General features: G+C 41.1%; 1 protein-coding gene across 1 annotated transcript in view; it reads right to left on the reverse strand.

Moving 5' to 3' along the window:
* Positions 1-395: 395 nt before the first annotated feature.
* kdm4b (lysine (K)-specific demethylase 4B) overlaps positions 396-26,709 on the reverse strand; it is a 52,527-nt gene continuing 26,213 nt past the window's right edge. Inside the window, exons 9-22 of the mRNA XM_085132617.1 lie at positions 25,832-26,028; positions 25,507-25,754; positions 25,094-25,335; positions 24,564-24,684; positions 22,796-22,956; positions 22,472-22,670; positions 20,898-20,974; positions 20,513-20,568; positions 20,278-20,386; positions 16,889-17,077; positions 15,767-15,943; positions 15,187-15,306; positions 13,373-13,465; positions 396-13,257 (exon numbers count right to left, since the gene is read on the reverse strand). Coding sequence (XP_084988743.1) covers positions 12,712-13,257; positions 13,373-13,465; positions 15,187-15,306; positions 15,767-15,943; positions 16,889-17,077; positions 20,278-20,386; positions 20,513-20,568; positions 20,898-20,974; positions 22,472-22,670; positions 22,796-22,956; positions 24,564-24,684; positions 25,094-25,335; positions 25,507-25,754; positions 25,832-26,028 — 2,535 coding nt within the window. The 3' untranslated portion in view covers positions 396-12,711. The remainder of the gene's footprint in view (positions 13,258-13,372; positions 13,466-15,186; positions 15,307-15,766; positions 15,944-16,888; positions 17,078-20,277; positions 20,387-20,512; positions 20,569-20,897; positions 20,975-22,471; positions 22,671-22,795; positions 22,957-24,563; positions 24,685-25,093; positions 25,336-25,506; positions 25,755-25,831; positions 26,029-26,709) is intronic.

Raw genomic sequence — 26,709 nt, forward strand, 5'->3', positions numbered from 1 at the left:
GTCAAATGCAGATCCACTGAGCTCTCAACACAGATAGCATCGTCAGAAGAAAAGTTGATAAAATAAATTAAAAATGTTGTATTGTTTGATACATATGCGTACCGAACCGAAAGCACTGTATCGAACGGTTCAATATCGATACGAGTACCGTTGCACCCCTAGTGTACACATATATATATATATATATATATATATATATATATATATATACACATATATATTAGTGCTGTCAATAAATTAAAAAATTAACTAATTAATCTCACAATTTTTTGGTAATTAATCGCAATTACTTGATCAATAGCCTGGTTGCAATTACGTTTTTTCCACCTTACATTTAAGCTTGTAACTGGAATTTATGCAATATAATGAAGTAAATGCAGAATAAACACAAAGAATGCGTTTTGGAGTTTGTACGTGCTTTGTCTCTAGGGGCCACCATAAATATACTTTTATTTATTTACTCCACATAAAATGTAATAAATAAATTTTAAAACCAACCATTTACATTTCAACTTTTAACTATTTCAATTTTCAGCTTTTTCCTTTTAAACCAATTTAAAGTGAAACAACACAAAACACTGCAAACCACAACACAATAAAATACAAATTAAAATATGCAAAACAAAAAGAAGATGCACATTCTCTGTCATATACGCGTGGGATGGTTTTTTGGGAGAGTGTTTTCCTGCTTGGAATTGCATAAATAGGATTCTTTGCATGAATAAACTTTCTGAATCCTTTATCGTCTCCAACTGAGAATAGTTGTGGATGATTACTATACCTTTCTAATGTGATGATGTTGTTTCTTGTTGTTGTCCCTGGCTCTCTTTTCTCTCTCTTTTACTCCCGCTCTGTTCCTGTGCTACTGCAAGTGTAACTACCGCCCCTCCCCCCTCTGCTCAGCGCAAGTACAAGGCTCACGTGCTGAGTGAAGCGGAAAAAAAGTGCGAGAGAGAGAGAGAAAGACAAAACAAAACAAAACATAGCTCTCAATAAGGAGCCGGCTAGCATCGTTCACTTCAAAGAGTCGGCTCTAGGAGCCGTTTCGTTCACGACCAACACATCACTAGACATTTGTGCACTTTGTTAAAAGAAATGTGTCTGAGATGGATGTCATATCTACTATTGATATTATTTTACTTTCTTCTAGTTTTCATGGTGCTCCATGTTTGTGCGAGGAATAAAAGGGAATTGTGGGCATCAGTACGAAGCGTGGATTTTTTGACCAGAGTAGATACAGTCACTGTTTATTTTCCCTTGTATGGTTCCTGTTTTATTGTGAACCTTTGGTCTGTATGCATTATGTATAGTTTTACTTCCACTGTTCCACTAGTTGGATTAATTCCAGCTGTGTTCTCACCTGTTTCCAATCCTTATTATCTAGTCTACTTAAGCCGTCAGTTTCTGTCAGTCGTTGACAACTTCTTGTGTGTTTTTCCCGTCATTCAGTCATTTATGATCAGTTCAGTCAACAAACCCCATGCACTTTCTCAGCAGTCTGGCATTTGAGTCCTCTCTTTCCATTCACCACACACCAGAACGTGACAATGGTCCCTTCTCTGTGTACCAGTTACAAACAGACAAATATTTTGCAGACATCACTTCTTTTTTTGTTTATTTTAGTAAACTACACAACTTTAAAAACATTGACTTTAATGTGCCCGTTAAAGGCAGTGAAGTAGTGATATTGTTGGACAACCCTTTCCTGTGTGAACACTATTTGAACCCTGGCGTGTTTCTATTGGTGGTCTCCATTTCTCTTACTCTCTTTCAAGTCAAACCTATTAAACCCTGAGTCCTGCACTGTGATACATAAATCTTCAACACTTTTGAAAGTGTGTTTGAAGTGCCATTATACAGTAAACTGATGTTGGTTTATGTTGTAGAGGGCAGAGACAAACAAGACCCCCACGATCATTTATCAAATAAAAAAAAAAATTGTGGCACTTTGGATTTTAATGAAATGTATACTTTATACATTATGGCACCTACATGGATATGCACAGATGAGAAATAAATTAACGGAAAAACCAAAGTAAAGCACTTTAGGTGTTGAGTCATTTACATGGTGCCTAAAAGGTTCACTGAGCAGTGGCAATGATTTTAATGTGGAGTGATGGATCCCTATTTCTCCTTAAAAAAAAGAAAGGTGGTAAAGAGTGTTGTTTCCTTAGGTGCTGATTTAACAGAAATATGATAATATAAATAATAGAAAGTAACAGCAATACTCTGTACAGTACTTGTACAGTAGCTGGAAGTGTGGGTGATGTCCAGGAGGAGAAGTGCAATGGATGTAGTGGATGTTTTTGTGAAGAGGTTTGTATGTGAATAAGACCAGTGAGGTGGTGATTGACTTCAGAAGAACAAGGGCAACTGCAGGGCGCGTGGCTATCCCAGGACGGGATGTTGTCTTGGTGGAAGAGTACAAGCTGTGAACTAATGGACCAACACAGAGGATGTATGCACAAAGTGAAGAAAGCTAAGATCTTTTAACATGTGCACAAAACTTTTCTGTTGCTCAGCTACAGCGAGCCTCGTGTGCATTGCTGGTCTGCTGGAGGAAGCAGCATCAGAGCTGGTGATGCTCTGACAGACTGAATAAAGGAAGACTGGCTCTGTAAACACCTGCAAACTTGAAGCTGTAATGGAGAGGAGGTCACTGATCCTGACTACCCCGTGCACCACTTACAGGACAAACACCAGAGGACCTGCTCTAACACACTGGTAATCTTTCATACTGTTAAATCTTTATAACACAATACATCTGTTTGACAGATCTGGCAGAGATTTTATTGTCATTTATAATTCAGTCTGGCTTTGTTTATTTAGAAATATTTAATTTGCTTAGTCTTGACTTACTAACCTGTCTTCACTTCACTTGTCTTTCATTGCATGAGCAACATTCATTTCAACAACTAAATAAAAAAATGCAGAATCTGCATATATCTCCACTATCACTTCTGTGTAAGCCACAACATTTGTGACTATTCCCATTTTGTGGTTTGGCATATGTCAAAAAATATATATATAAAATATAAGATGACTTATAGAAAACTGAATGCATTAATGCAACTGGCTGTTTCATTTCTACACTGTACAGAAGAGTGCCGCATCAGGACTGTCATTTACCTGTAACATATGTGCATGCTAGGGGTGGGCGATAGAAACGATAAAAATTTGGCCAACGATAGAGATTTTGACTATATCGCTCTATCGCCATAGCGCATATTGATGATGTCATCAAGCTGCGCCTGTTTTGGTCGAAAGCATGGCAGCGGCTAAAACCATTATCATCTGCAAATTATGCCAGGAGACAGTCATAGCAAAGAGATGAAGCACTTTTGAAATATGGGGAGAGCCAAAAACTGCGCTTCCTCCACTTCCGTAACATTGATTCATTAATGTTGAATTCTCTCGCAGCTGCTCTATTCCCATGTTGTTGCAGTATATTAATAACTAACCCCGTATTGTGGATGAATAATCTCAGTTGTTCTCCTGACTGAAGTTTTCCCCGTTTATAGCATCCTGCTATGCGATTGCATTTGTCCCTGACCACCAGAATCCCTCACGTTAACTTTTATCGAGTGGAAAAAAAGTTGTCGTTCATCCTCCAGCTTCACTGTGCTAATGTTATGCTAACATAGCTGTGTTGCTAGCAATTACGTAGCACAACATTATATACCAGGTAGTCCAACTTAAGTAACCCTGCAAACGCCACTGCTGTTTAGTTTTCTGTCTTCATTTATGTTGGAAGTGGTAGCAGAGCTGTACGTTTTAATTAGTTTCAAAAATCTCAGTCAGAACATGGTATAAAATGTTTAGGTGTAAACTAGCGAGCTAACTTCCTGTTAACTTCTAACTCCGTTAAATTTAATAAATTCTGTTTTCATGGATGCATGGATGTAAAACTTAATTGTTACACCGAATAAAGCAGCAACGCTGATGATTTAATTAAAGATGAAAAAAATTTAGACCGTTTGTAACGTTTGACTTTGGGACCTGAAGTTTTGGACCCAGAGTACTCCGCGAAGCTCCTCACTACGGCAGCCGTAATGCTATGACAATCCATCAAGCAGTGCGGCGTACCAAAGTTGTACTAAAACATTTTTTTAACAGATTTCTGCACGCCCAAATCGATTCGAGGTCAGTAAGCACAACCAGAATACATACATAAGGCACACTCTCGATTTTTGAGTAAATTAAAGGATTTTAAGTGTGCCTTATAGTGTGGAAAATACGTTATACAGAAGAAAAGAATATATCGCGATATATATCGATACCACACATGCTTCAAATTATATCGCAATATGAATTTTAGGCCATATCGCCCAGCCCTAGTGCATGCCATGTTAAATTAAAAGGAGGCAATCATCTCTCTGTTATTGTTAATGTGCTTCAGGTTAAGTAATTGACCCAAATATGGAGACAGTCCCCTCAACTTTGGCCAATCATACTTGACCTGAAGAACTACACTTAGGAGCTCAGACTTCTGGTGAACTCCTAAGTGTAGTTTCCAATCCCAGATTTACAGAGTCAAAGGCGTCCACCCTCCAAAAATTATCACTTTTTAACTCCTGTGGTCACAATTAGAGAATCGGCTTCAACTATTAAAAAACAACAACAACAACAAAAACCCTTCAAACACAACTGCAAAGCTGTTATACCTTGCACAATAACCGAACAAAAGCATGTCACTGTGATCAGAGATTCCTGCGCCAACTCATTCAGTCCTGTTAAATGTCACCATAAAAAATTACGGCACAATGTGTGCAAGATAGCATGGTGTAACTACACTGATTCAATATCTGGCTGGGTTTTGTCTCTTTTAAACACCCCAACTCCTACCAAAGACCTATTTTACTTGCCACTGTGTTCACAAACCATTATGAGGTCTTTTCCACTGGTTTCAGAGTGGGATGGGGAGGAGCACGGGGGATGCAGTTTCACCAGTTGGGCTCTCTGCTAAATAGCCGCTGGCCCATCTGTATGTGTAACAGTATGTGTTGTACTTCTAAGCCATTAGTGCAAAATATTACACCATATCTCTGGAGTAATTACGCTGTAAGTCTTGAGCTGTAATCTGAAGCAATAGTAAATCTTGCTCCATCCTTTCATGAGCGCAGCCGCCTTGATGATCACTCTCTACAAGGCTGAAACACGTTAATGCTTTCCTGCTATTCCTTGTTGATAAATGAAGCACAGCATGCAAACCTACTGTGTCAATAACAGTGGAGCATTAAAGATGCTTAAACATGAACAGCAAGGAAATTAACCCTTTAAATTCAGCCGATTGTTTTAAAACAGCGCTTTCTTGCCAGGCAGGAAGGATGTGTAGTTTTTGATGTTTACAAGACAGGGTTAGGGTTAGGGTTAGTAACAGTTATGCTACTGTAAAGTCTCTGGCGACTGGAGGAGTGCATAAATATACCTCACCTGCAATAATTCAGTCATATCCCCTTAAACAAGGGGCAGAGCTGACAGATTGAGCTCCACTAAGTCATTATGGTAATACTGCTTCAGTGATGTGATTTACTAGACAGAGATGTAATAAAAGCTTAAGGCTATAATGGAGCCTGTCATATCAACCAGCTTGTCAACATAATTTCCACTTCCACCTGCAATTAGATCCCAGTGCATTCACAGATTTTAATTTCCATGTAAGCCATTCAGCTGTCTGATAGTCACTGAGCAGGTTAGAGGTTTCGATGTCATCCTCAAGGACACTGAAACAGCTTTTCAGGGACGTGTGGCTTTTCCACCTCAACAATACATATTGTCCCCGAGACCCTTGTAGTTACAGCATTAGACGACGTTAAAAGACCAAAAGTTTTGTGCTAAACTACAGATGGGTCGGCATAAACTTTTGTCCTTTAGAGTCCTCTTCCTCTTTTTTTGTTCTCCTCAGTTTTACCCCTGGCTGGGTTCAACTGAATAAAGAAATCAAACTCTAGAGTTGTTAAAGTAATTGCCAAGCTGGCACATCCCCAGTTCCTCTGCAAAGACACGGCAGGCACTTCAGAATGTTAATGGCCACCCTGATCCAGCGAGGGCAATGCAGACTTGGCATTCGCACAGCGAGCAGGGGTAAAGCAAGTTTGCATGTCTGTCTGTGTGTGTGTGCAAGAAAGAGCTTGTGCCCACATTAACGATTTGTCCATGAGTCACAGATTTCTTGTTTTTCGGTGACCTTCTCCCTCTCCCCACTTCTATCCTCTCACCATTTGTGCTTCTTTGAAATTCAGAAGCTTTTAACACTGAAGAGTCAAAGGGAATCTTGTTAGTGCACCAACAGTGTTTTAAAAACAGGTTGTGCTGATCCCGTTGTGTCATAGGGGTATTTTTATCCTTGTGGCGTGATGTCATTTTCTTTTACAAAAGCTATGCTGACGTCAATGTGAGAAGAAAAAAAACTTTCAGGTCTGCACAATCAACAAGTAAGAGCCCCGCTCTGCACTTCTGCTGTGATGGATTTGGAAATTACACACTGACGAGAAGCAGTTTACTAAATTTTCAGGATACCACCTGCCACTTCGTTTTGCTCATTCACTAATCGATTGAAAAAAAATGTTCTGTCTCTTGGAAACAGATTTAAAGATCTGCAGGTAAAATGAATGGAAAGATTTAGCACCTAACCCATAACAAGCTGAGAGTGCTTCTAAGGCTAATCTGTTCACAAAGAAAGCACAAATTTTGAATACCTCAAGGTGGATTTGAGAGCATGTGTACGCCTCATTCAGCCTCCTTGATAAGTGGCTGCTTGCGCCCATGACATTAAAGGACACTTTGTGCAGAGGCCTCTCTACTCCGAGTCTTAGCTTGTTTTTGTTTTTTTTCTATCTTGCTCACCATTTTTTTGCATAGCTGCATGGGACAGCTCGTGTTAAACAGGATTACCTGACTTACCTTTTGACCTTCACGTGTTGATGTTGCAAAAAAACGGATATAAGTCTCAATATTGAACACTGCTACATGCAAACCATCGCATGCATCCTTCTGGTGGAAAACTGCCTGCAGGGAGACATGAACAGCCACACCAAAATACAAGAAAGCACAAAGCTAGTGCGCCTTATCCATGACTCAGGCTCCCTGACAGAGTAATATATTCTTCTTTATAAAAAAGAAGAGAAAAGAAAGGAAGGGGGAAATAGCAAAATTCTTATTCAGAGGTAGATTCAGCTGGTCTGGATGTTTATTCCTGCTAATTACAAATACCATCTAAAAATAACCCAGCGAGGAAGCGGCAAAAACATGTTTCCCTGCTGTGTGCTTAATGTGAGGAGCTAGGATTCCTGCCAGCAAGCCGCTGCAGTGAGGAATAAACAGCGCTGCTGTTTGCACTGCCAATTATTGGAACTTTTAAAATCTCCTCATCTGAGGAGGTGGCAGAAGGTCGTGGATTAAGGAGACCACAGAGCTGGGGCAACCCCAATGGCTTTAATTAATTTTCACCATTACTGATTGAATCAACAGAAAAAACTTGGGTTTCTTGAGGTTGTAAGGGGGGGAACGCACAGCTGTAAGGCCAATGCCATGCCAAATCTGGCACTATCTCAGCCTGTAGTCTTACAGTCTACACTGTGTATTTCATTAGTTGGCTTCCAGTCATGTTAAATGAGGACTCTCTGAAGGCTGGAATAAATAATTGTAAAATTCTAATTTACATTAAATAATTACAAACTTCCGAGATAACATTTGTGCAAATCTGTGCAAAAAGCTTTGTTCATTTAAGGGTTTCATTTCTCTACTTACATGAGATACTGGACGTTGAGAAATTACCCTTTTCAATTAATGAACTTTTTACCAGACTGTTTATATTTCTCCCTCTCATCCTGTTTCATACGTTTACTGATGCTCTGTCACATCTTGCATCAGCTTTTTTTCTCTTTACAGTCAAAGTTTGCACAAAGTAATCCCCTGCTGAAACACCAGAGCGAACTCATAAGAGGGGACAGTGTTGAGCTTACAAATACGCCTCGATCTCAACGCTCTTACAGTTTGGCAAAACTCACTTTTTGCTGAAAGCTGTGTAGGACAAATTATACCACTGCACCAGATGTCTCCAACACATATGACACTGCAGCTCTTAGCAGAACTAGTGAAGACGAGATCTCTGAACTGGTTTCCTAGCCAAGAAATAGTCTGACACGCCATGTTAAACCACACAGAAAGAGATTGCTAGGTCAGAGGCAGGGAGCAGCTGGACCCTCGCCACCCTCACCTGCTTAACAGGAACAGGTGCAGGGAAAGACCACGTGGGTCTACGTCATCCTGAGAGCTGGAACAGACGGAGCAGGCTCAGGGATTATTACAGGAGAAGAAACAGTCTTTACAGGTGCAGGCACGGGGGCACAACAGTCTTTAGCAGTCCAAGAGAGAGTAACAGTCCCTCAAAGTTGCCTGCACATTGGTACAAGACTTAATTTAAGACAAAGCAGGCTCTGGGCAGCTAAACAGAGTCTTTGGAGGGACTGGTTCAGGAACAGAGTCAATCATTAATGCGGCCAGTATAACACAATCAGCTGGTTCAGAACACACACGACCCAGCTCACCCAGAACAAATGCACTTAGCAATGTCCAACCAGGATATTCACACATATCTTTGTCACTGGGAGCAACAAGACCATCGGTGTCAGCAACAACTGGACCAGAAGCAAAACAAACAGCTCGAGCAGAGTCTCCGAAGATATTCTTTCTTTAAGAATATGTCCAGCATGCCTCCACAAACCATCAACATTTTCCAGTTACAGGTTTCTCTCTTTTTTGCTCTCGCACACAAATAACAGCTGTGCCTCCTTTTAGGACATCTGAACTCTGCCGTGTGCATAATTCCCCAAGGCGTACCTTCACTTCTCACATGCTCTCGCTACCATCACCTAAACTCTCTCCTTCAGTACAGCTCTTCCAAGCTGAAATGAGGTTCTGGCAACATCTCCTCGCCATCCCAAATGGCATCATCTTCTATGAGGTTCAGCCATCCCGCTCGATGGCCTGAAGTTCTACACCCTGCTGATTTTGGGGGTTATCATAGTGGAAGGTGGTTCCCTTCTATTCGTTCTTCCAAATTGATGTTTGCTTCCAAAGAAACCTTTGTTTGTTTCTGAAATCTACACAGTAGTTATCGTTATCTTACCCAGCCAGGCAGCCGCCTCTCCAGCTTCTACTTCGAGACAAACTCACACTTAAGCCTTTATGAGCCATCGTGCCATTATCTCGAGCCTCAAAAATCCCAGCATGCTTCACCACCAGAGCTTTTGTTCACAGTCAAGCTACGTCACTACCTGACTGAGGTTCCCCTCATTCCTCTATCAAGGTCTTTTGCCATCTGTAATTTCTTCCGATTTCCTCTTCAGCCATTTCTTGCCAACGCATCCACTCCACTCAGTGAAACCCCTGAATACTCATCGAGTTCACAGGTCACTTATCATTGCAAGCCTGCCTACAAGTTCTATTTTTGCAACACGTACACTTATTACTGGAGGGGAAGCCTTTGGGGATCTTCACGGCCCGGGTGCCGCCGTCAGTCATCTCTGAGGCCTTCCTCAAACTGGAGCCTCAATTCATGTTCAAGCCATATGCCACAACCTACTAGAAATGCTGTCAAGCCTAAAATGAGGATGTGGTCCCAGCTAGTGAATTGGTAAATGTTGGAGGCGCTGACAGTTGGTGTAATATGGCAAAAAAATATTACTGGATCTGCACAGTGATGCAGATTAATCCGAAGAAGCCAGTACCTTCATATCTTAGCTTGTATTAGGCCATTGTAGTCAGCATTGCAAATATTGGAGCTTGTTGTATAACTGGGGGTGAAAGTGAAGTGAAGCAACATAAATTATTTAAATTGCTCACATCCTAATCTGTCCGAGACTTAAGTTTCCAGAAAATTAAATATATCTCTCTCAGCAGTGCAATACGCGACATTACCAAGCACTGAGCTCGCTTGTTTTTGTCTTTATTGGTTTACTTCAAGTATCTGGATCTTGTATGTTTAATTAATTGTATTTGCTTGTTATGCTTGGTTCCCTTTCTGAGTGCCATTTTTTTGTACATTAAACTTGTAAAACAGAGATACTGAAAATCATTCTCACCCACAGCCATCAGGCTTCTCATTTCTCATACAAGAGTTATAATAGAGGTATTCTTATTACTCTGCACTACTGTCAATTTGGACTTCCCCCTAATATAAATATACTCAATGAAATATATATTTGCATGGAGGGCCAATATTATATAAAACGACTAATAACTGCACTCACTGGACGTTTTATTAGGTACACCCTCCTAGTCCTGGGTTGGACTCATCTTTCAACGCTTTCATTCTTTGTGCCACAGACTTAACAGGCAGACATTCCTCAGAGATTTAGCACTTAAATACATGACAGCATCATACAGTTGCTCCTTGCCAGCTGCACATCCATGATGTCAACCTTCCCGTTTCACCACGTCCCGAATGTGCCCTATTGAGATCTGGTGACCGTGGAGGCCATTTGAGTACACTGAACTCATTGTCATGTCAAGAAACCTGAGATGACTTTGTGAGCTTTGTTATCCTGCTAGAAGCCGATATCAGAAGATGGGTATAGTGTGGTCATAAAGGGACGGACATGGCCAGCAACAATACTCCATGCTTTCATGTTGTTTACATCAAACTCTGTTTTTTCCAATAGTCTGTCGTCCGAGTCATTTTCACCCAGACATCAGCCGTTCACTGGACATTTTCTCTTTGTCTGTAAACCCTGTGTGTGAAAATCCCAGCAGATCAGCACTTTCTGAAATACTCCAACAAAGATGCCATGTTCAAAATCACTTAAATCACATTTCTGCCACATTCTGATGCTCAGTTTGAACTTACTGGCTCATTAAATATTTGCATTTACAAGTGTAACTAATAAAGTGACCAGTGAATATATTTGCATATACATTGACCCCCCCAGTATTTAAACAGTACAATTGATAACTGGAAGGTGTTAGCAGCTTGTCAGTTTAATCTTAATAGTTGGTCTAACCCACAATATACTTTTTAATTCTCTACAAATGCACAAATCACAAAGAGCTGGCGACTCACAACCAACTTTAATCCCAAGGAATTCAAATTTTCTTCATGGAGTTAATTTGGATACAGAAACATCTGTTTCGTGTGACAAGAAAAAGGGAAAAAGGAAAGCGTGCCATTTACAAATATGATTCACAATACAAGGCCTGTGGTATATACAAGGTGACAGTGTTGTGGAGGGAGGGGGGTCAGTTCATCAGTAGTTTTATAGATGTAGCACCTCTGTTGCACAAACAGTAACAAAAACAAACAAAAGAAAACACACGTAGTTATCAGTACAAACTCATGTAATATGCTGACATAAACCTGCCAAAATTAAAAGGTATTAATCTTTGAGATCGGCCAAGTTCGTGAATGCAGTTCAGCAAATGAACACAGAAAAGGTACAGTACAGTAATAGAAAAACAGATAACATTTTACCATATTAATTTGTATATATACATACACAGTTTAAACCAAGAAGGGTAGAATATTTCCTGATTTTAGGGTTCCTACATAACATGCTTTTTTTCAAACCTTCCTTCTTTAAAACTGACTGAACTCCTCTGCCTAGTTGGTGTGCCGAAAGGCGATAGTGTGACAGTAAACAGATCTCACTCTGTATAGTAGACGAACCTTTAACGGGAGCAAATGTGAAGATAACAATAAGCAGGTGTATCGGGTATGCTCTTAACGTGAAGACTTGGATGTTGAAACATCATTTATTTCCCACATGTAGGAACCCTGAGAACGTTTTGGTGTAAAAAGAGGAGCCGCCAAATGACGTCAATACATAAAGTTCACATCTGTTAACTACTGTGACACATCTTCACAAAATTTTAATGCATCCTGCAGACAAGTCTACTAGTGTTTGCATTCAACATGTTTGTTCTATTACAAATAATTCTTTCAATATTTGACTAAGACATTTAAATACTGAGTTCCCGCTACAATACACTTCTTTTTTTTGTGTGTTTTTTGTGTTTTAAACCCCATTTCTCCATTTACCTCGTGTGATCCAACAAGAAAACACCCTCGTGAAAAGATCCTGCAGATGGATAATATGATACTTTTGTTCCGCCACACAGTTTCAAAGCCAAGTGGCTGGATTGAAAAATAGATATCTTGTTGCTGGTTATTTGATTTTTTTTCATTATTTTTTTTTAAAAAGAAGTGAGAGTTTAAAGTCCACCGGGGGCCCCAAAGCTGAGAGGCCCTCGTAATAATTAGCTTCCTGTAGAAAGAAAATGGGAGTGTGCTGTTATTGATTTAATTCAACGAGGTATGGAGGTTGATGCCACCCAGAGACTTATCCCATTATGGAGGAAAATAAAGCACAGCAGCTGACTGAGAACAAAAAGGAAATCTGTATTTAAACAGAAAACAAAAATACCCAACATTATAATAATCATAATAATGTTAAAAAAAGCCTTGTCCTCTTTAGCTGCTGCTTCAGAGCAGGCTAAAGCACCACTGCAGACACATCAACTCAAAAATAGAAAAGTAACATGCATTAAAAGAGTGCTCGTATGTCCGTGTCTTTTCCTGCTCCTACTCTGAGCTCTCAGAGCCAGTGGAGGATATAAGTTGTCCATTAATACAGCACTCAGTAAAATCCAACACCATTAGCTTACTTCCTATTGGCTCAGCCTCCACCGGCTGAGTAATAATATAGTGGAGTTTTAATACAAGGGTTCGGGGCCATCTTCCTGAGGAAAATGAGAATGGAGGAGTGTCTTCATATAGGAGACGTAGCCGCTGCTGGGCGTGTAGCTGTCGGACATGTGCTGAGCCGGAAGGGAAGGCGGGGACGGGGCAGACAGCAGGGGATTAGAGTTTAAGGTGGACTGAAAAGGGACAGACTCTGAACTCAAGAGGGGATCCAATGTGAGAGGTGACCCTGTTAAAGGATCGGTGAGGGCGACGCCGGTGTCCATTGGGGTCTCAGCGTCCATTTGAATACCGCTAGCTGGGGCAGGAGCATCCTGCTGGGTCATTGGGAGCTGGGACAGAGGTTGTGAGGTTGGCTGTGTACCAATACTGTGATTTTCTGGTGCTGGCTTTGTTACAGGAGCTTTAGTTTGAGGGCAAGGGGTTGCGTTGGTTGTCTCCATGGGGATATTGGCAGGGGTGGGGCCTGGAGGAGGCAAAGCCGCGGGCAGGCGGCGCCGTTTGGCTGCTTGGGCTTCATCCACTGAGGGAACCTCTTCCTGTGTTCCAGGTAAAGCCTGAGAACAGACCGGTACAGACTTAGATGGGGAACACAGAAATCACTTTTCAAGTACCAGTCGTTTCATCTACAGCTAATTTAGTTTTATTTTAAAGTTTGAGTAAAACACTCACCAGGCGAGCTCTGACCCTTTTGGGTAATTCCTGGTTCAGCTGAAAGATCTCCGAGTGCTTGACCAACAACTGACTCTGGTCCTGAAACTCAACCTGGACAGATAACACCCACAATGGATTAACCAACCCACCCTTTCAATATTTGTACCTGTAAGTGCAGAGGACACACAGGCAGATTTTAAAAAATGAATAAAATCTATCAAATTATTAGAGGCTAAACCAGGAGGTAAAAAAACGACAAATCACTGATAAAGCACACTGAAAATTCAAAACTTGCACCCAGACAGTCACCGGTTGGATCTCAGGCATAACAAATGTTTCCATCAACAACCATGTGCTTCAGTCAAAATGTCCTTGACCGTGACTCTGACCCCTAAAGCTGCTCACTGACTGGATAAGAGCTTCAGTTAACCACTTTAAATGTAAATGTAGATTTTTTAAAAATTATATATATTTATATGGAGCGAGGGGGAGGCGCAGCAAGGTCAGGGTTGTGGCACCCACTCTGTGATCAAGTGGAGGCGTGATTTTAGCTAATCACAGCTGTACTCTCATCTCTGAGAGAGCTCTCGGTGCTGCAGCCAGCGGGTTAACATGGAGACGTGAAAAGAGCGTGGAAAGATACAAAACTGAATGATTCTGTCAAGAGGGATTTGGAAAAGTGGCGATAAATGATGTGATGTCTGTGGTGGTGTATTAACAGATGTTATAACCCTGTAAACATGTCTGATGCAAACATCTGCAGTAAATATAAACCACCCTAGATCAGCCATTTAAGAGGTCCTTAAACTCAGAAAGTGAAGCGACTGGATGCATTCCCCATAAACACTGTTTATTTGCAAGTCACTCAGATGAGCTCTCATGGATGCACTCCCAAAATCAGCATCATGGCTCAAATCAAACAACCTCACTTTCCCATGTGTTACATTTCAGGATGCGCTCGCTCTTGTCCCAACAATCGTCTTCGATCCGACATTTTCCACTTTGTAAGCGCTCTGCAGCTTTGCCCTACAAATTTCCCTTAAAGTAGCAGTAATTTCAGATCTCTCCACTTTTATGTTTTAATGCCTGAATCAAAACGCTCCACCATAATCTAGAAGTGCCGTCTGGCTTCTTGCACACTGAATCTCCAAGAGTCGAGAGCCAAAGCAGAGGGTGGCAAAGCAATTACACAGAACATCCTAAAGTTCACAGGTTCACTCACTTTTGAGTCATGCTGCTGAAGAGCATCAGATAAAATATGGAAAACGATGCCCATGCTCACAGTCCTCACCTAACAGTCGATTTCTATTTTTTTTTGCGCTGCAGCCAAGCTTTAAAGCTTTATTTAGAGATGATTTTTACGGTCTGGTTTGACTTGGAAAGGTTTATACATTTACACATACATTTATTTACACACACACACACACGTTTTCATATCTTAGTGAGGGCATCTCATTGACATAATGCTTTCCCCTAGCCATGTACCCTAACCATAAAAAATGAATGCCTAATCCTAACCATAACCCTGACACTTAAACCACATTTTGAGTGTCAAAAATGCCTTCAAACTCATGGGGACCGGCACTGTGCATGAGTGACTGCTGGTCCTTGCAATTATAGTAGCATGCCAATTTTCTGTCCTCATAAATGTCTAAACATGTACACACACACAGAGGAGATTAAATGCAGGTGTTTGAATAGCAGCATCTCAGAAATTGTGCACTCAGTTATTAAGAAACAACATCACAAGTTTATCTATGAATGATGCAAACTACAGCCACACACGCTCCAAACTCTAGCAGATGTGAGGGCTCGTGTTGTGTTTCTCTTACCTGGTAGAGTTTGTGGATATGTGGTTTGACAAAGGAAGCGTTGAGGATTTTGCCTTCGTGTGTGCCGACCACAACAAGCTCTCCCACTTCAGGAGGGCCACTGCGCAGGCAGTCGTGACTCTGAAGAAGCGAGAAGGATGAGCGAAAGAAGAAAAAAAAAAGTGCTCAAAACATCTTCATGTTACATTTTACAAACAAGAATTTAGTTAATAAAGTCTGAGGCTAACATTTTCATCTGGTTGGTGTTATTAAATGTGGGTTGACTTTTTCATTTCTCTGCAATTCAAACAGCTTGTTCTGGTAGGTTACACACAATTGATTTAAGTTAAATTTGATCAAGTTTCTCAGCAGATTTCACGTTATTAAAAGTCATGTTTGTTCATAACTTACAGCACTGACTCATTAAAGGTTATGCGAGTTTACATTCAGTCATTACGTTTTCATTTGTTCAGATTCTCAAGTTACAAAAGCATGTAACAGTTGCTAGGATATTTCTTTCAGCTATTTAAAAAGGAGAGTATTTTTAACCCGTGTCGATTGCACGCATGTAGGTGTCTGCCTTGACTCTGAGAGAACTCACTATTATGTTTTCCGGGTACAAGTTGTCACAGTATGAGCCGTCGTCGAAGTTGACCTCGTAGAACGTCTGTCTGGCCATGCCAATGACAGTGCAGTGGTAATACCAGGAGTCGGCGTTGCGACCTATCACCCTTTGCCCAAGGGTTGGCTCTTGTGGGCCTTTGGGTGTTGGTCGAGGCTTAAGAAAAGAAAGAAAAAGGGGGGGGTTTAATTGGAAATATGTGGCTTCATTCAGCAGGATGAATTATTGTCATTATTCCAAAAAGTGAAACCTTTTGCTTAAAGTGTATTTAGTGTAAAACCGAAGTGTTTGTTAAAATCACTCCGAGTCAAGTTCATATATAACTTTTTCATGAGAACATTTCTACAAACAGAGGCCTATTCGTCTGTCATTATGGAGCTCTTATAATTAGAGCGTCGTCTTTATGACTTTTTCTCCTCGTGTGTCACTTTAAACCACTTAGGGTCAGATTTATGAAACGGGGTATAATGACGTGCAATACCCAAACAGCGCTCACACCTGGGGTTAGTTTCACAATCATTACACTGTTTTCTAAACATATTTCAATACCAAGCACAAAAAAATAAGACATGCTTCTTTTTTTTTAGCATTAAATATCGATGCAATAAAGGGCAGCAAACGTCCCCGTATATATTTTGCCCTTTGAACAAAGAATTTCCAGAAATACACATGCCAACAGTGCTTTAGAAATACAGACAGTGCATTTAAAACCCCACTGTGCCACATGGTGCAACATGTTAGTCAGTGTGGCCCTTACACTCATTAACCCTCAAAAGCCAATAATATCATATTTGATACATGTGCTTTGAACGTTTTTGAGCTTCTACACGTCATCAGTGTGATTTCTTTTTACCCCCCAAAACAAAAAAATTCCACGACACATTTTTTAAGCAAAAAACAAAAACTAACACTTGTTATATTCAGTTTATAGAAAAACACAAAAAGATATACTGTTTTTTTTCCTTTTTAAATCAAACAGCTATTCCTGAAGAATGATTAACAGAAAAATATTTCAATATATGACTTGACAGTAATTTTACAAAACCTTTTTTAAAATCTGCAGCTTTAATAACTGACCAATTTTCCTGGTGTTGCACTTACCTTTGGAGTGACCTTTTTATGCCTGTGGCAGGTGACAGACACCACGTAGGGCCAGTCAGCGGGTGTCATGACTACTCCAGCGATTTGGGCACAGGTGACGTGGAAAGACGTTGCACAGTTCTCATACGTGCACTGGATGCAGGCGCCGCGGTTCTGACTAGCAACCTTTCCATGGCAGAACACACACTTCTGCAACGAAAGCAAATAAAAGGCTTCTGTTACGTCTCCATTCCCCTATAACTTCCTCCGCTTATTTATATATAAGCCTCCTTTGATGCTGGCAAAGGAAAGAGTTGTCCAAAAGTTTGAACTGAAGTAAAGTAAACTAAATGTGAACTCCTAACATTTCACCCTCACAATTCCAACAAGGTTAAAACAATTAAAACAATTCATCTGCAACAACTACTCCAGTCCTCCAGAACAACCTGGCACGCCATGAAATTGCAGTAATTGTAGGACATCTCATGAAATAAAGATGGTGGAGAAACCAGCAATGAAACCATGAACTCTCTTCTGTCTGATCTTTGATTCTGTTTGGTGTTCTTACAGGTTTTTACTCATTAAGAGAATGGCTGTTTTCAGTCTTCCCGATATCACGCTTTTGCGCTGAGTGTCTGTACAGTGGTGACAATTATGTCTTAAAACTGAACTGTCACTCTGACACTCAGTTCATTTATGCCAATTCATTTTTTCCTCCCTCCATCCCCTTTGCCATCTTCCATAACTTGTTTAGCCTCATTGCTTTTCTCTCCTTCCAGATCTCTTAATTCTGGTCTGAAATTTCTAGCAGTCTGCAAACTCTTTGCCTTTTCTGTGACAATTTAATATAACACACGATCCCTGCAAACCCACAACCATTATTTTAATTAAAGTGTTACAACTCTCAGTGCTGACTGCTCTTATGCGTGCATCGTTCAAACAGCAGAGAAGAAATCCCTAGTTTAAAAAAAAAAGGAAGAAAAAAATTTTTTTTTCTGTTTCTCCTTCTTTATGTGCAGCTGTAATGTGGTGCTTGGCCAATCAATAAAAAAGTAAATTTAAAAAGTCAAACTTCAGTTTTTACTGGTGCAAGGCAGCTACTTTGCCAGCTGGTGAGGTTTTCCCCAGGCAGGTAGGCACCAGAGCAGAGGACAGGATGAAACTCAGCAGCTCAAGAAACATTAGCTGCTTCGTTTATTTATATGTAAAGTGCATTGCAGATTAATATTGAGAAGATTAATTTTGAAGAAAAACCATCTTTGAGCTGACTTTGGGATCAAATTATATGAACTCATTGTTAACTGTATTTATTTATTTCTGATGTGGTCATAGCAAAATTATCTTTGCACACAGTGTTTTAGAACAAATTGGTGCTTGCAAATTATAATTATACAACAAGGTGCTGGAAACAATCCTTGCAGATTTTGGTCCCTGCTGACATGACAGCATCACACAGTTGCTGCAGATTTGTCAGCTGCACATCCATGATGTGAATCTGCTGTCACATTCAAAAAATGCTCACCTGGAGTGAGATCTGTGACTGTGGAGGACATTTGAGTACAGTGGTCACCGTCATGTTCAAGAAACCAGTTTGAGATGATCTCAGCTTTGCCACATAGTATTTTATTCTGCTAGAAGCAGCCATCAGAAGATGGGTACACTGTGGTGATAAAGGGGCAATACTCAGGCAGACTGTGGAGTTTAAACTGCTCAGCTGGGACTAAGGGCGCCACACGAACATTACAACACTACCACCAGCCAGATCCATTGATACAAGGGAGGACGGACCCATGCTTTCATCTTTGCACCAAATTCTGACCCTGCCATCTGAATGTTGGCAGCACAAATCAAGACTCACCAGACCAGGCAACATTTTTCAGATCTTCTGTCCAGTGACCTGCTGCAAAGTGTAGTCTCTGTTTCCCATTCTTAGCCAACAGGAGTGGCGACCAATGCGACTGCTGCCATTCTTCCCCCAACCCCTTGCATCAATAAGGCATTGTCACGAAGATTTGCAAAGAATTTTTTCAGGCCATGTTTTTGTAAACCTTTGTGATAGTTGTGTGTGAAAAATCCCAGCCCGGTTGCCGATGCCTGGTTTAAAGTTTAGCAGGTCATCGTTGATCATGTGTACACGCTTTAATACACTGAGTGGCTGCTATGTCATTGGAGGAATAGATACTTGCGTTAGCGAGCAGTTGAACACATTTACCTAATAAAGTGGCCAATCAGTCTATAAGCACATTATGACTTATGAGAGCGCCTATAGAAATTGTAGAAATGCCTTTAGACCAAAAGTGGTTTCAAAGTAAATCTTGTCTGGTTCATCCTCACACAAATCCACACCACTCATTTCCAAGACTACTCTTTGACAGCTTGCCAACCTCCACATCCGAAAAGAAAAAAAAAAATTTCACCCAACTGATAGGTGATGAAAAAATACGTTTTACTTTACAGTCACTGTTCTGGTCTGTGTTTTTGCATGCAGTAGGAGAATGGACCAGAAAAGTTAGGAGGAAAGATGGCTTTAAAGACGCTTATACATTTTATTTAAGCAACTTGCAGCTCCAAGCTTGAAACGGTTTTCTCACAAGAGCAAAAATCACAGTTCCTCTACACACAATATGCAACAGATGCATCAGCTGAGGAATTGAACAGTGTTACAACACTTGAGAAATTCCAAAATAACTAAGACAAAAGTAATGTGTTTTAAATCTCTCCATCACTGGAAACTCAGTGTTCAAAGATGGGAGGGAAAACACTGATTGCTGATCACAGTGCAATATAAACTGGTTCCTAGCATGCGTATTCACATTTGCTCAGCGCAGTCATCCAAATCATTAGACCGCAGAGCTTCTCCGCTCACAGTCTTAAGAAGAGACTGAGGAAACGTGCTTAGACAGCACTCAGATGCAAATGTCACCCAGCTTGTCCTTTGACAGATTATTCAGAGAGACGGGGAGGGAAAGAGGTGACATTATTTGCAGATTTGTGATAATGCACCAGCATGCACTTCTACTGCCTGTGAAGTAGGATCGGGTGAATGGAGAAGGGGAGCTACCCACGAGATCGATGCAGTTCATTTGGCACAGCGAGAAATGACAGCTGATTATTCAGCCATGCCCCTTAGCACATCTGTTTTTACCCTATATCATCCCTGACTTCCATAAAAGAAGAAGGAGAAGGGAAAAACAATCTATCCATTCAAACAAAAAAAGCCTGAAATTCACCTAAACAGTATAAGCAAAACAGCTACAGCGCACAATGTACACTAAGAAGCATAAACTTTCGCCAAAAAGAAATTAGGTAACAATCTTGGATGTATTTCAAAGTAGCTCTCTGCCTCTTTCACTTTACATAACAACACAAACAGACATGTAACTCTCTTATTTGTCGCCGTCTGATCTTACTAGATTCTTGCGGGTTTCTGGAACGGCGCTGACGTCCACTGGCCCCCTCTCAATGGCATCGATGAAACGAGCTTCAGCCACAGCGATAGCACAGATGACATGAACCCACCTGGTGCAGCAATGAATAGTTTGGCGAGAACAAATTCAAAACAGGGAAATACTGTAAGATATTTTATATTTTTTTGTTATTTTTGTAATTTGTGAATTTGCATCAGCTCAAACACGTGGCACTAACCGGTTGTCTGTAGTAGTCTTCAAAGCTCCCCCTCTCAAGTTACAAAGACAGCACTCCTTAAGAAAAGATAATACGAGAACAGAGAAAAAGAGGATTAAGTATAGAAACGGAGAACACATTGACACCGTTCCTCCCACACCTTAGCCAAATCAGTCTTTTCTAAACAAAGCTTGGTTTGGACTTGTGATTGATGTCATGTTGCCTAGCAGCAATCATTAGAAGAAGAGATGTAGGGTCAACGTGTCCTCAGAGGCTCTAATTCAAGTCAGATCTAATAAACATTTTCAACTAAACCTGCAGTTCTGGAGAATAACTGTTATTCCTGAAGTGGTTTGATTTTATGTGGGGGTGGGATGGGATTGGATCATTTGCAGCCACTACTCACCACTGTCCAGGCTCCCGCTGCACACCTAGAGCACATCCAGGAATCACCAACAGAGTCAGGCTTCACGCCATAACAACCTGTTAGAGAAGAGATGCTACTGACTGTGCTCATCTATTTCATCATTTCATGTCATTTCAATGCATCGATATTCAGTGAGGACAGCGCATGGCAACATTACCGCCCTTTTTCTATTTCTTTAAACAGATTTTGTACACATCTCTGCAAATTACTTCTCACCAAACATGTTTTTAAGCATTCTGTTCACACTTTCAGCCCATCACCATCTCCAGCTTAAGCTTCTGAAGAAAAGGGCATGCAGGTTTATGTAACACCTGTACATGTGTGAATGATTCTTGGGCAGATGTCTACTCCAGCACAATGAGGAGCAAAGGTGTTTTGACAGGATTTCGTTCTGCTTCGTGCTCTCTTACGAACATCTGCGCCATTTCCCCAGACTGAGTCAAACTCGTCCCTGGATAACTAATGAACTGGATAATAAGAACCGAGGAGAGGAGGGTCGAAGTTGTGATGTGGCACAAAACATCCAATTATGCATACATTTCCAGGAAGGGCTGATTACCGACACACTTGATGAGTCAATGCGTTCATCTGCATCGTTTACAGCATAAAACTTTACTAAAAATGTTCAGTCTAGATAGACGTCCTTACATTTGGCAATAAAAAGAAGAGCCACGCACAGAGAGATTCCTGGGATGACTCAGTCTTACAGAATCTTAACAAGCTGCTTTTTCACGCTTCGCTTCGACAGAAGCAACATGCCATTAAAAGTCAACTATATAGTGGAAAGGCAAGGTAAATATGAGCTGGGGAAGTGTATGGAGTGTTGCTTTTTAGAGACACCTTTGCATGACCTTTGTCAGCCTCTTAGCCAGTTTAACCAGAACTGAGAAGAGTTACACTAGAAAGCTTCACTGAGTCTGGCAACAGGGAATTGAGCAGTCTATTGCACCGCTGTATTGAAGTCTCATCCTCTGTGCCTCTGCCCATTTTCCTAAAACTATTCTCAGGGGCCTCAGGTGTGAGAAAACTGAAGTTTATCTGCAAAACTTGCTGGTTCGTGTTGGCATTAATTTATAAAACAGACATTTTCCGCATTATGAATTAAATGCTGTTGAACTGGATCAAATTCAGCTCTTTGACAACACAGAGAGGAAAAAGAATTTGAAATCTACAAAGTATTGAGGGGAGAGAAGAAGTCTCCACACTTACAGATTCTTACTTCACAATGATTAACATCTATTATACAGTTTCAGATTTGTGTTTTACCCACTGATTGAATGTGCACGTGGAAAATCAAGTCAAAAGACCAAATTCTTGTGTCCGTTAGATACCCGATGTCTCAGCGGGCATACAAATGCTAACTGGCTCTAATCAAAAGCCAAATTAAAATGGTCTTTGTTGGAAAGCTTTATTGCTCATCTAATAAAACATCAACTAGTACAGATGTCCCCAGGTGTACTAGTAAGCTCTCTATCACACAGAGGGTACAACAAATGAGCTCGTGTCCCAATGTTAAACCAAAACAGCCAAAATCTTTTCAGTTTTATACTTACTGGCATGAACCTGCATTTGGCAAGATGAACAGCAGATCAGGAGGCTGGTTCCATCCTCCCCAATGTGATAGTTGGTGGGCGGTGGCTCCGTGTTTCCTGCTCCGACGCTGAAGCACATCTCTGGGACCAGTGGACGAGTCAAGCTGCCATGACGGGGAAATGAAGCGCCCAGGGTTTCGTTATCAGCGGAGACATCTTTCTGTGGTTAGAAAGATCAGGAAAAAAGACAAGTTAAATGTTAGTTTGTTGCCCACTATTTATGTCTGTTCTAATAGGTCTGCCATTGTTATATGAACCACTCCTATGTGCCTGGCGTGTAACTACCTTTGTGTACGGACAGAAGAGTGAGCAGACAGCACAGTGTGGTTTGAGCGCAGCTACTGCAGCATTGAAGGCTTTCTCTGCCAGGAAGTTAGGTGAGTGATTCTGCCACAGGTGCTCCTGCTTCTTCATGTCGCTATCCATTGGCATGGGGGAGGCCATATCTGTGGGTAAAGAATCCAAATGCATGAGTGTGCTTGTTAGAGAGAGCTGGGGAGGATAACACATACTGCAGTCGTGTTGAGAGATTTGTTACCGCTAATGATTTTTATTTTTCTCTAAAATGCATGTCAAGCATTTTGAGAGAAGCTCCAGAATGTTTTTCATAAGAGAGCTCTCGCCAAGAGACGGGAACAGCACACTCTGGTCCTGCACAATAACAACACCACTCCTGATATAATTGGCTGATGAACACAACCAGCACTGACATCAATAATATGCTGTGCAGAGTCAGGAATCAATTTTAAAGTGATGCCTTGAAGCTACTGATCCAAACACTTTGTCAGACCTGGACCAAAGGCAGGAAGATATTTTCACAAGCTTCCCATTTAAGTGGTTTTTTTCCTCCCCTTCCCCTCCTCCACCACAAGTCTTCTTTTTCTCCTTGTCACCACACCCACCCTTTTAAAGAACATACCCCAAGTCGGGTCCCCTGCTGCCAACTCAAAGTGACTTTGAAAGCAGGTAATTGGAAGTCATGATCCCCTGATCAATAAGTGTCAGTCAGAAAATGAAAAGAAAAACACTGAAGAGAGAGTAGTCTTGAATTCATTATCTCCATGGGAAGCTTCAGACCTGCTTGTTTTTCTTCCCCCGAATCAATAAGAAAAACAAACAACAAAACAACAACAATAGTATCTTATTTGTTTTATGTACAAGAAAACCATGAGCTGGATGAACTTGGCTGTGCGGTCTATCCAGACTCTTAATGCTTTTTATGTAGTGACTACTAGGAATTTATTAGATGGGTTCCAAAGACTAGCAGCTTCAATTCAAATACTGAAAATGATCACAATATTTCAGATTTCTCCTTCCCTGCTTCTCATGTTATGGCCAAAAAGGTGTTTTTGTAGAACACTACGCCATTATAGTGACGATGGCCAATTGCCATTTAGATAAAAATATATATAAACATCATGCCACGTCTCTTTGTGATGCTTGACATATTTGTGAAATTTCATGACGCAGTCTAAATTTGTGGGTTTGCAGCACCCTTCAAATTCTAATTGGTTCATCTCTGAGTCCAAGTAAACAAATCTGTCGCAGAGCTGAAGTGCTAACTACTTTGGGCTGCTCCCTTATTCACAGTGGGTCACCACAGCAGGTAGCTCTGCGTGTTCGATTTGGCAGATTTTTATGCCGGATGCCCTTCCTGACGCAGGGGATACGTGCCTCCTCCCGGGATCAAACTGTGGAGCTTTCACTAGAATGTGTAAACCACGACGCCGTAGAGACGACACCTGTGCCAAATCTGAAGTAACTACAACAAATCTGTTTCCTGAAAATCCAGTTTTTGTTCTTTTCTTCTGTGGCTCCCTCTGGTCTTTACATCAAACATATTGTATTACTTGCTGTTTTTCCCTCCATAATCTATTCATGTCTACATGAAAACAGCAATTACAGCACAGCACAGGTTTCAACTGACATCCAGGAAGATCAAATTGTAGATCTACTAGCAGCTTGCGAGAGAAGTTTCTGAACAAGTGTTTGAGACTTTAATAGCAGAATATTTACAATAAATAACTGAAGTGAAGGACGGATATCCACATACCTTTGTCGCTAGCTGGATCTTGTTTGACAATGGACAGAGGGGAGCGCGTGGGTGGCTTGCTGAGGGGGTGGCGGCGACTCTTTTTTATTTCTGTAGGTATTTTCCTCTTGGGATAGGTTGCCTAAAATAAATTCATTTTAAAAAAGTGTGTGTCTTATTTTTGTTCAATGTGTCTAAACTTAAAATATTTATATCCAAATAAAAAGTAATTTGAACATGTTCAAACTTGATATTAATTTAATAAACTGCTGTTTTTCAGAATGGATAAAAAGTAAATGGAAAAACAAGTAACGACTACAGCTGCAAAAACATTTTTTCCTACATTTGTGGATTATTACACCAAATATTTGTGGATTTTTTTTAGATTTAATTAGCTTGTGTTTTATTAGCCGATTCAGAGTTGTCATGTAAGCTCACAGCAAATAAAGTATTAAACTGCCACCAAGTGGGGATTACAAACGCTTAAAGAGCTAACCTGTCTGACAGAGTAAAGGACAAATCTATTGACTTTCAGTCAAGATCGGACTCACCTGGGTGGCACTCACATCCATCTTGTTGTCTGCTACGATGTCGCTGTGTCTCGGGGACAAAGTGTCTAGATGACGAGCCGTGTCCCTCTTTGAATTCTTGTCGTCAGATGTAGCAAACTGCTTAAACGCTTCCTCGAATCCAGTGATGGCATTTTGGCCACTGGAGATCTTCTTCGGCTTTCTCTGCTTCTTTTTCTCAATATCGTCTGTCAAGTTCTGTGGTTTGGTTTCTTGTTCTTGTCCTGGAAAATAACAGATGAGGAGATAAAGTCAGAAGTGCTACTGGCTCATTAAAAATGTCTGTATGAGGCAATGAGGTTAAAACTACTGTGTGGACTAGTAATGACTTTTTAAAGTGGAAGATTCTATCACTGAGGATAGAACTGAAAGAAATGCCTTCATATCTGCCTCACCCTCTGCAGCTGGAGTCTCTACTACTTTAGCAGCGGCCTCAGCGGCCTGCTGCTCCTCGCGCTCCAGGGCTTCCAGAGTTATCATGGCCTCTCGGGCAAGACGTGCTTCCTTCTCCTCCTTACGCTGAGCCTCACGCTCCTCAACCTGACGCTGATACTCGGCAGCATTCAGCTCAATGCCTTCCTCTGCCAGGACTTTCACCTCCTCGAGCTTCAGACGACGGAATTGCTTCATCTTCTGCATGGCCCTGTCATAGTTAGATAGACAGCTAAGTAAAACCCTCATATTTACTTTTGAACACATGAAGAATTTCACAATGCAAACCTTCGTAGGAGGTTTGCCCGTTGGGCAACGCGATGCTCCCTCCAGCTCTCCAGCTCAGGGCTGGTGAGTACCGTGGGCTTCAGGTGGTCCAGCACTGTTGTGTCTTTACCCTGCTTCCACAGGTCATAGCGCTCGGGTTGCAGGCAGCGCACAAACACATCCATGGAGATTTTCACCATGTCCTTCCGGCAGGAACACTGGAGAGAAAAGACAAGGCTCTACATTAGAGTAGGGAATACCTGTTGTAAAGATGGGACTTCTGTGTGATTAAAGGGGGGGGGGGGGGGGGGGGGGGGGGGGTGTGAAACTCTAGATAAGCATCTCTATTCAGGTCTTTCAGAGCCCACTACCCCACAGCCGTAGGACTACAGATCATATTACACATCCAATTTCTGAAAACTCAAAAGAGTAAGTGAGGAGTGATCAAAAGCAGAGGTAACCATTCAGATTAAACAAATCAAACTTTACAAAGGGGACTAGTCTATCGAGATAATAAAAATCTCTTACTTCCATCTCTGTAAGTTACTAAAACCACAGACAGTCTAAGAGAGAGAGAAGGCACCCAAACAATGCTGAATTGAATCTAATCTGTAAGAGCAAAGATGGTTGTAAAATTTTAGCTTCTGGAGAAAAAAAGGTTTGTTAAAACCTTTCTTGGGGAGAAGTCGGCAAACCTTTTAAGTACATTATATCCAATTTGACTGTTGACTCAAAAGGCATGCATATTTTATGTCACGGTGACCACAAACAAAGTTAATTTACACACACACACACGAGCATCAAAAAGGGACATCAGGATTACCAACACAGCTACAAAATGACCTAACTTGCTTTTAATGGTCACAGGTACACAGGCCTAGAGATCTGCAGGTGGCGAT

Source organism: Neolamprologus multifasciatus, chromosome 15, assembly GCF_963576455.1.
Source record: "Neolamprologus multifasciatus chromosome 15, fNeoMul1.2, whole genome shotgun sequence".
Classification (NCBI taxonomy): domain Eukaryota; kingdom Metazoa; phylum Chordata; class Actinopteri; order Cichliformes; family Cichlidae; genus Neolamprologus; species Neolamprologus multifasciatus.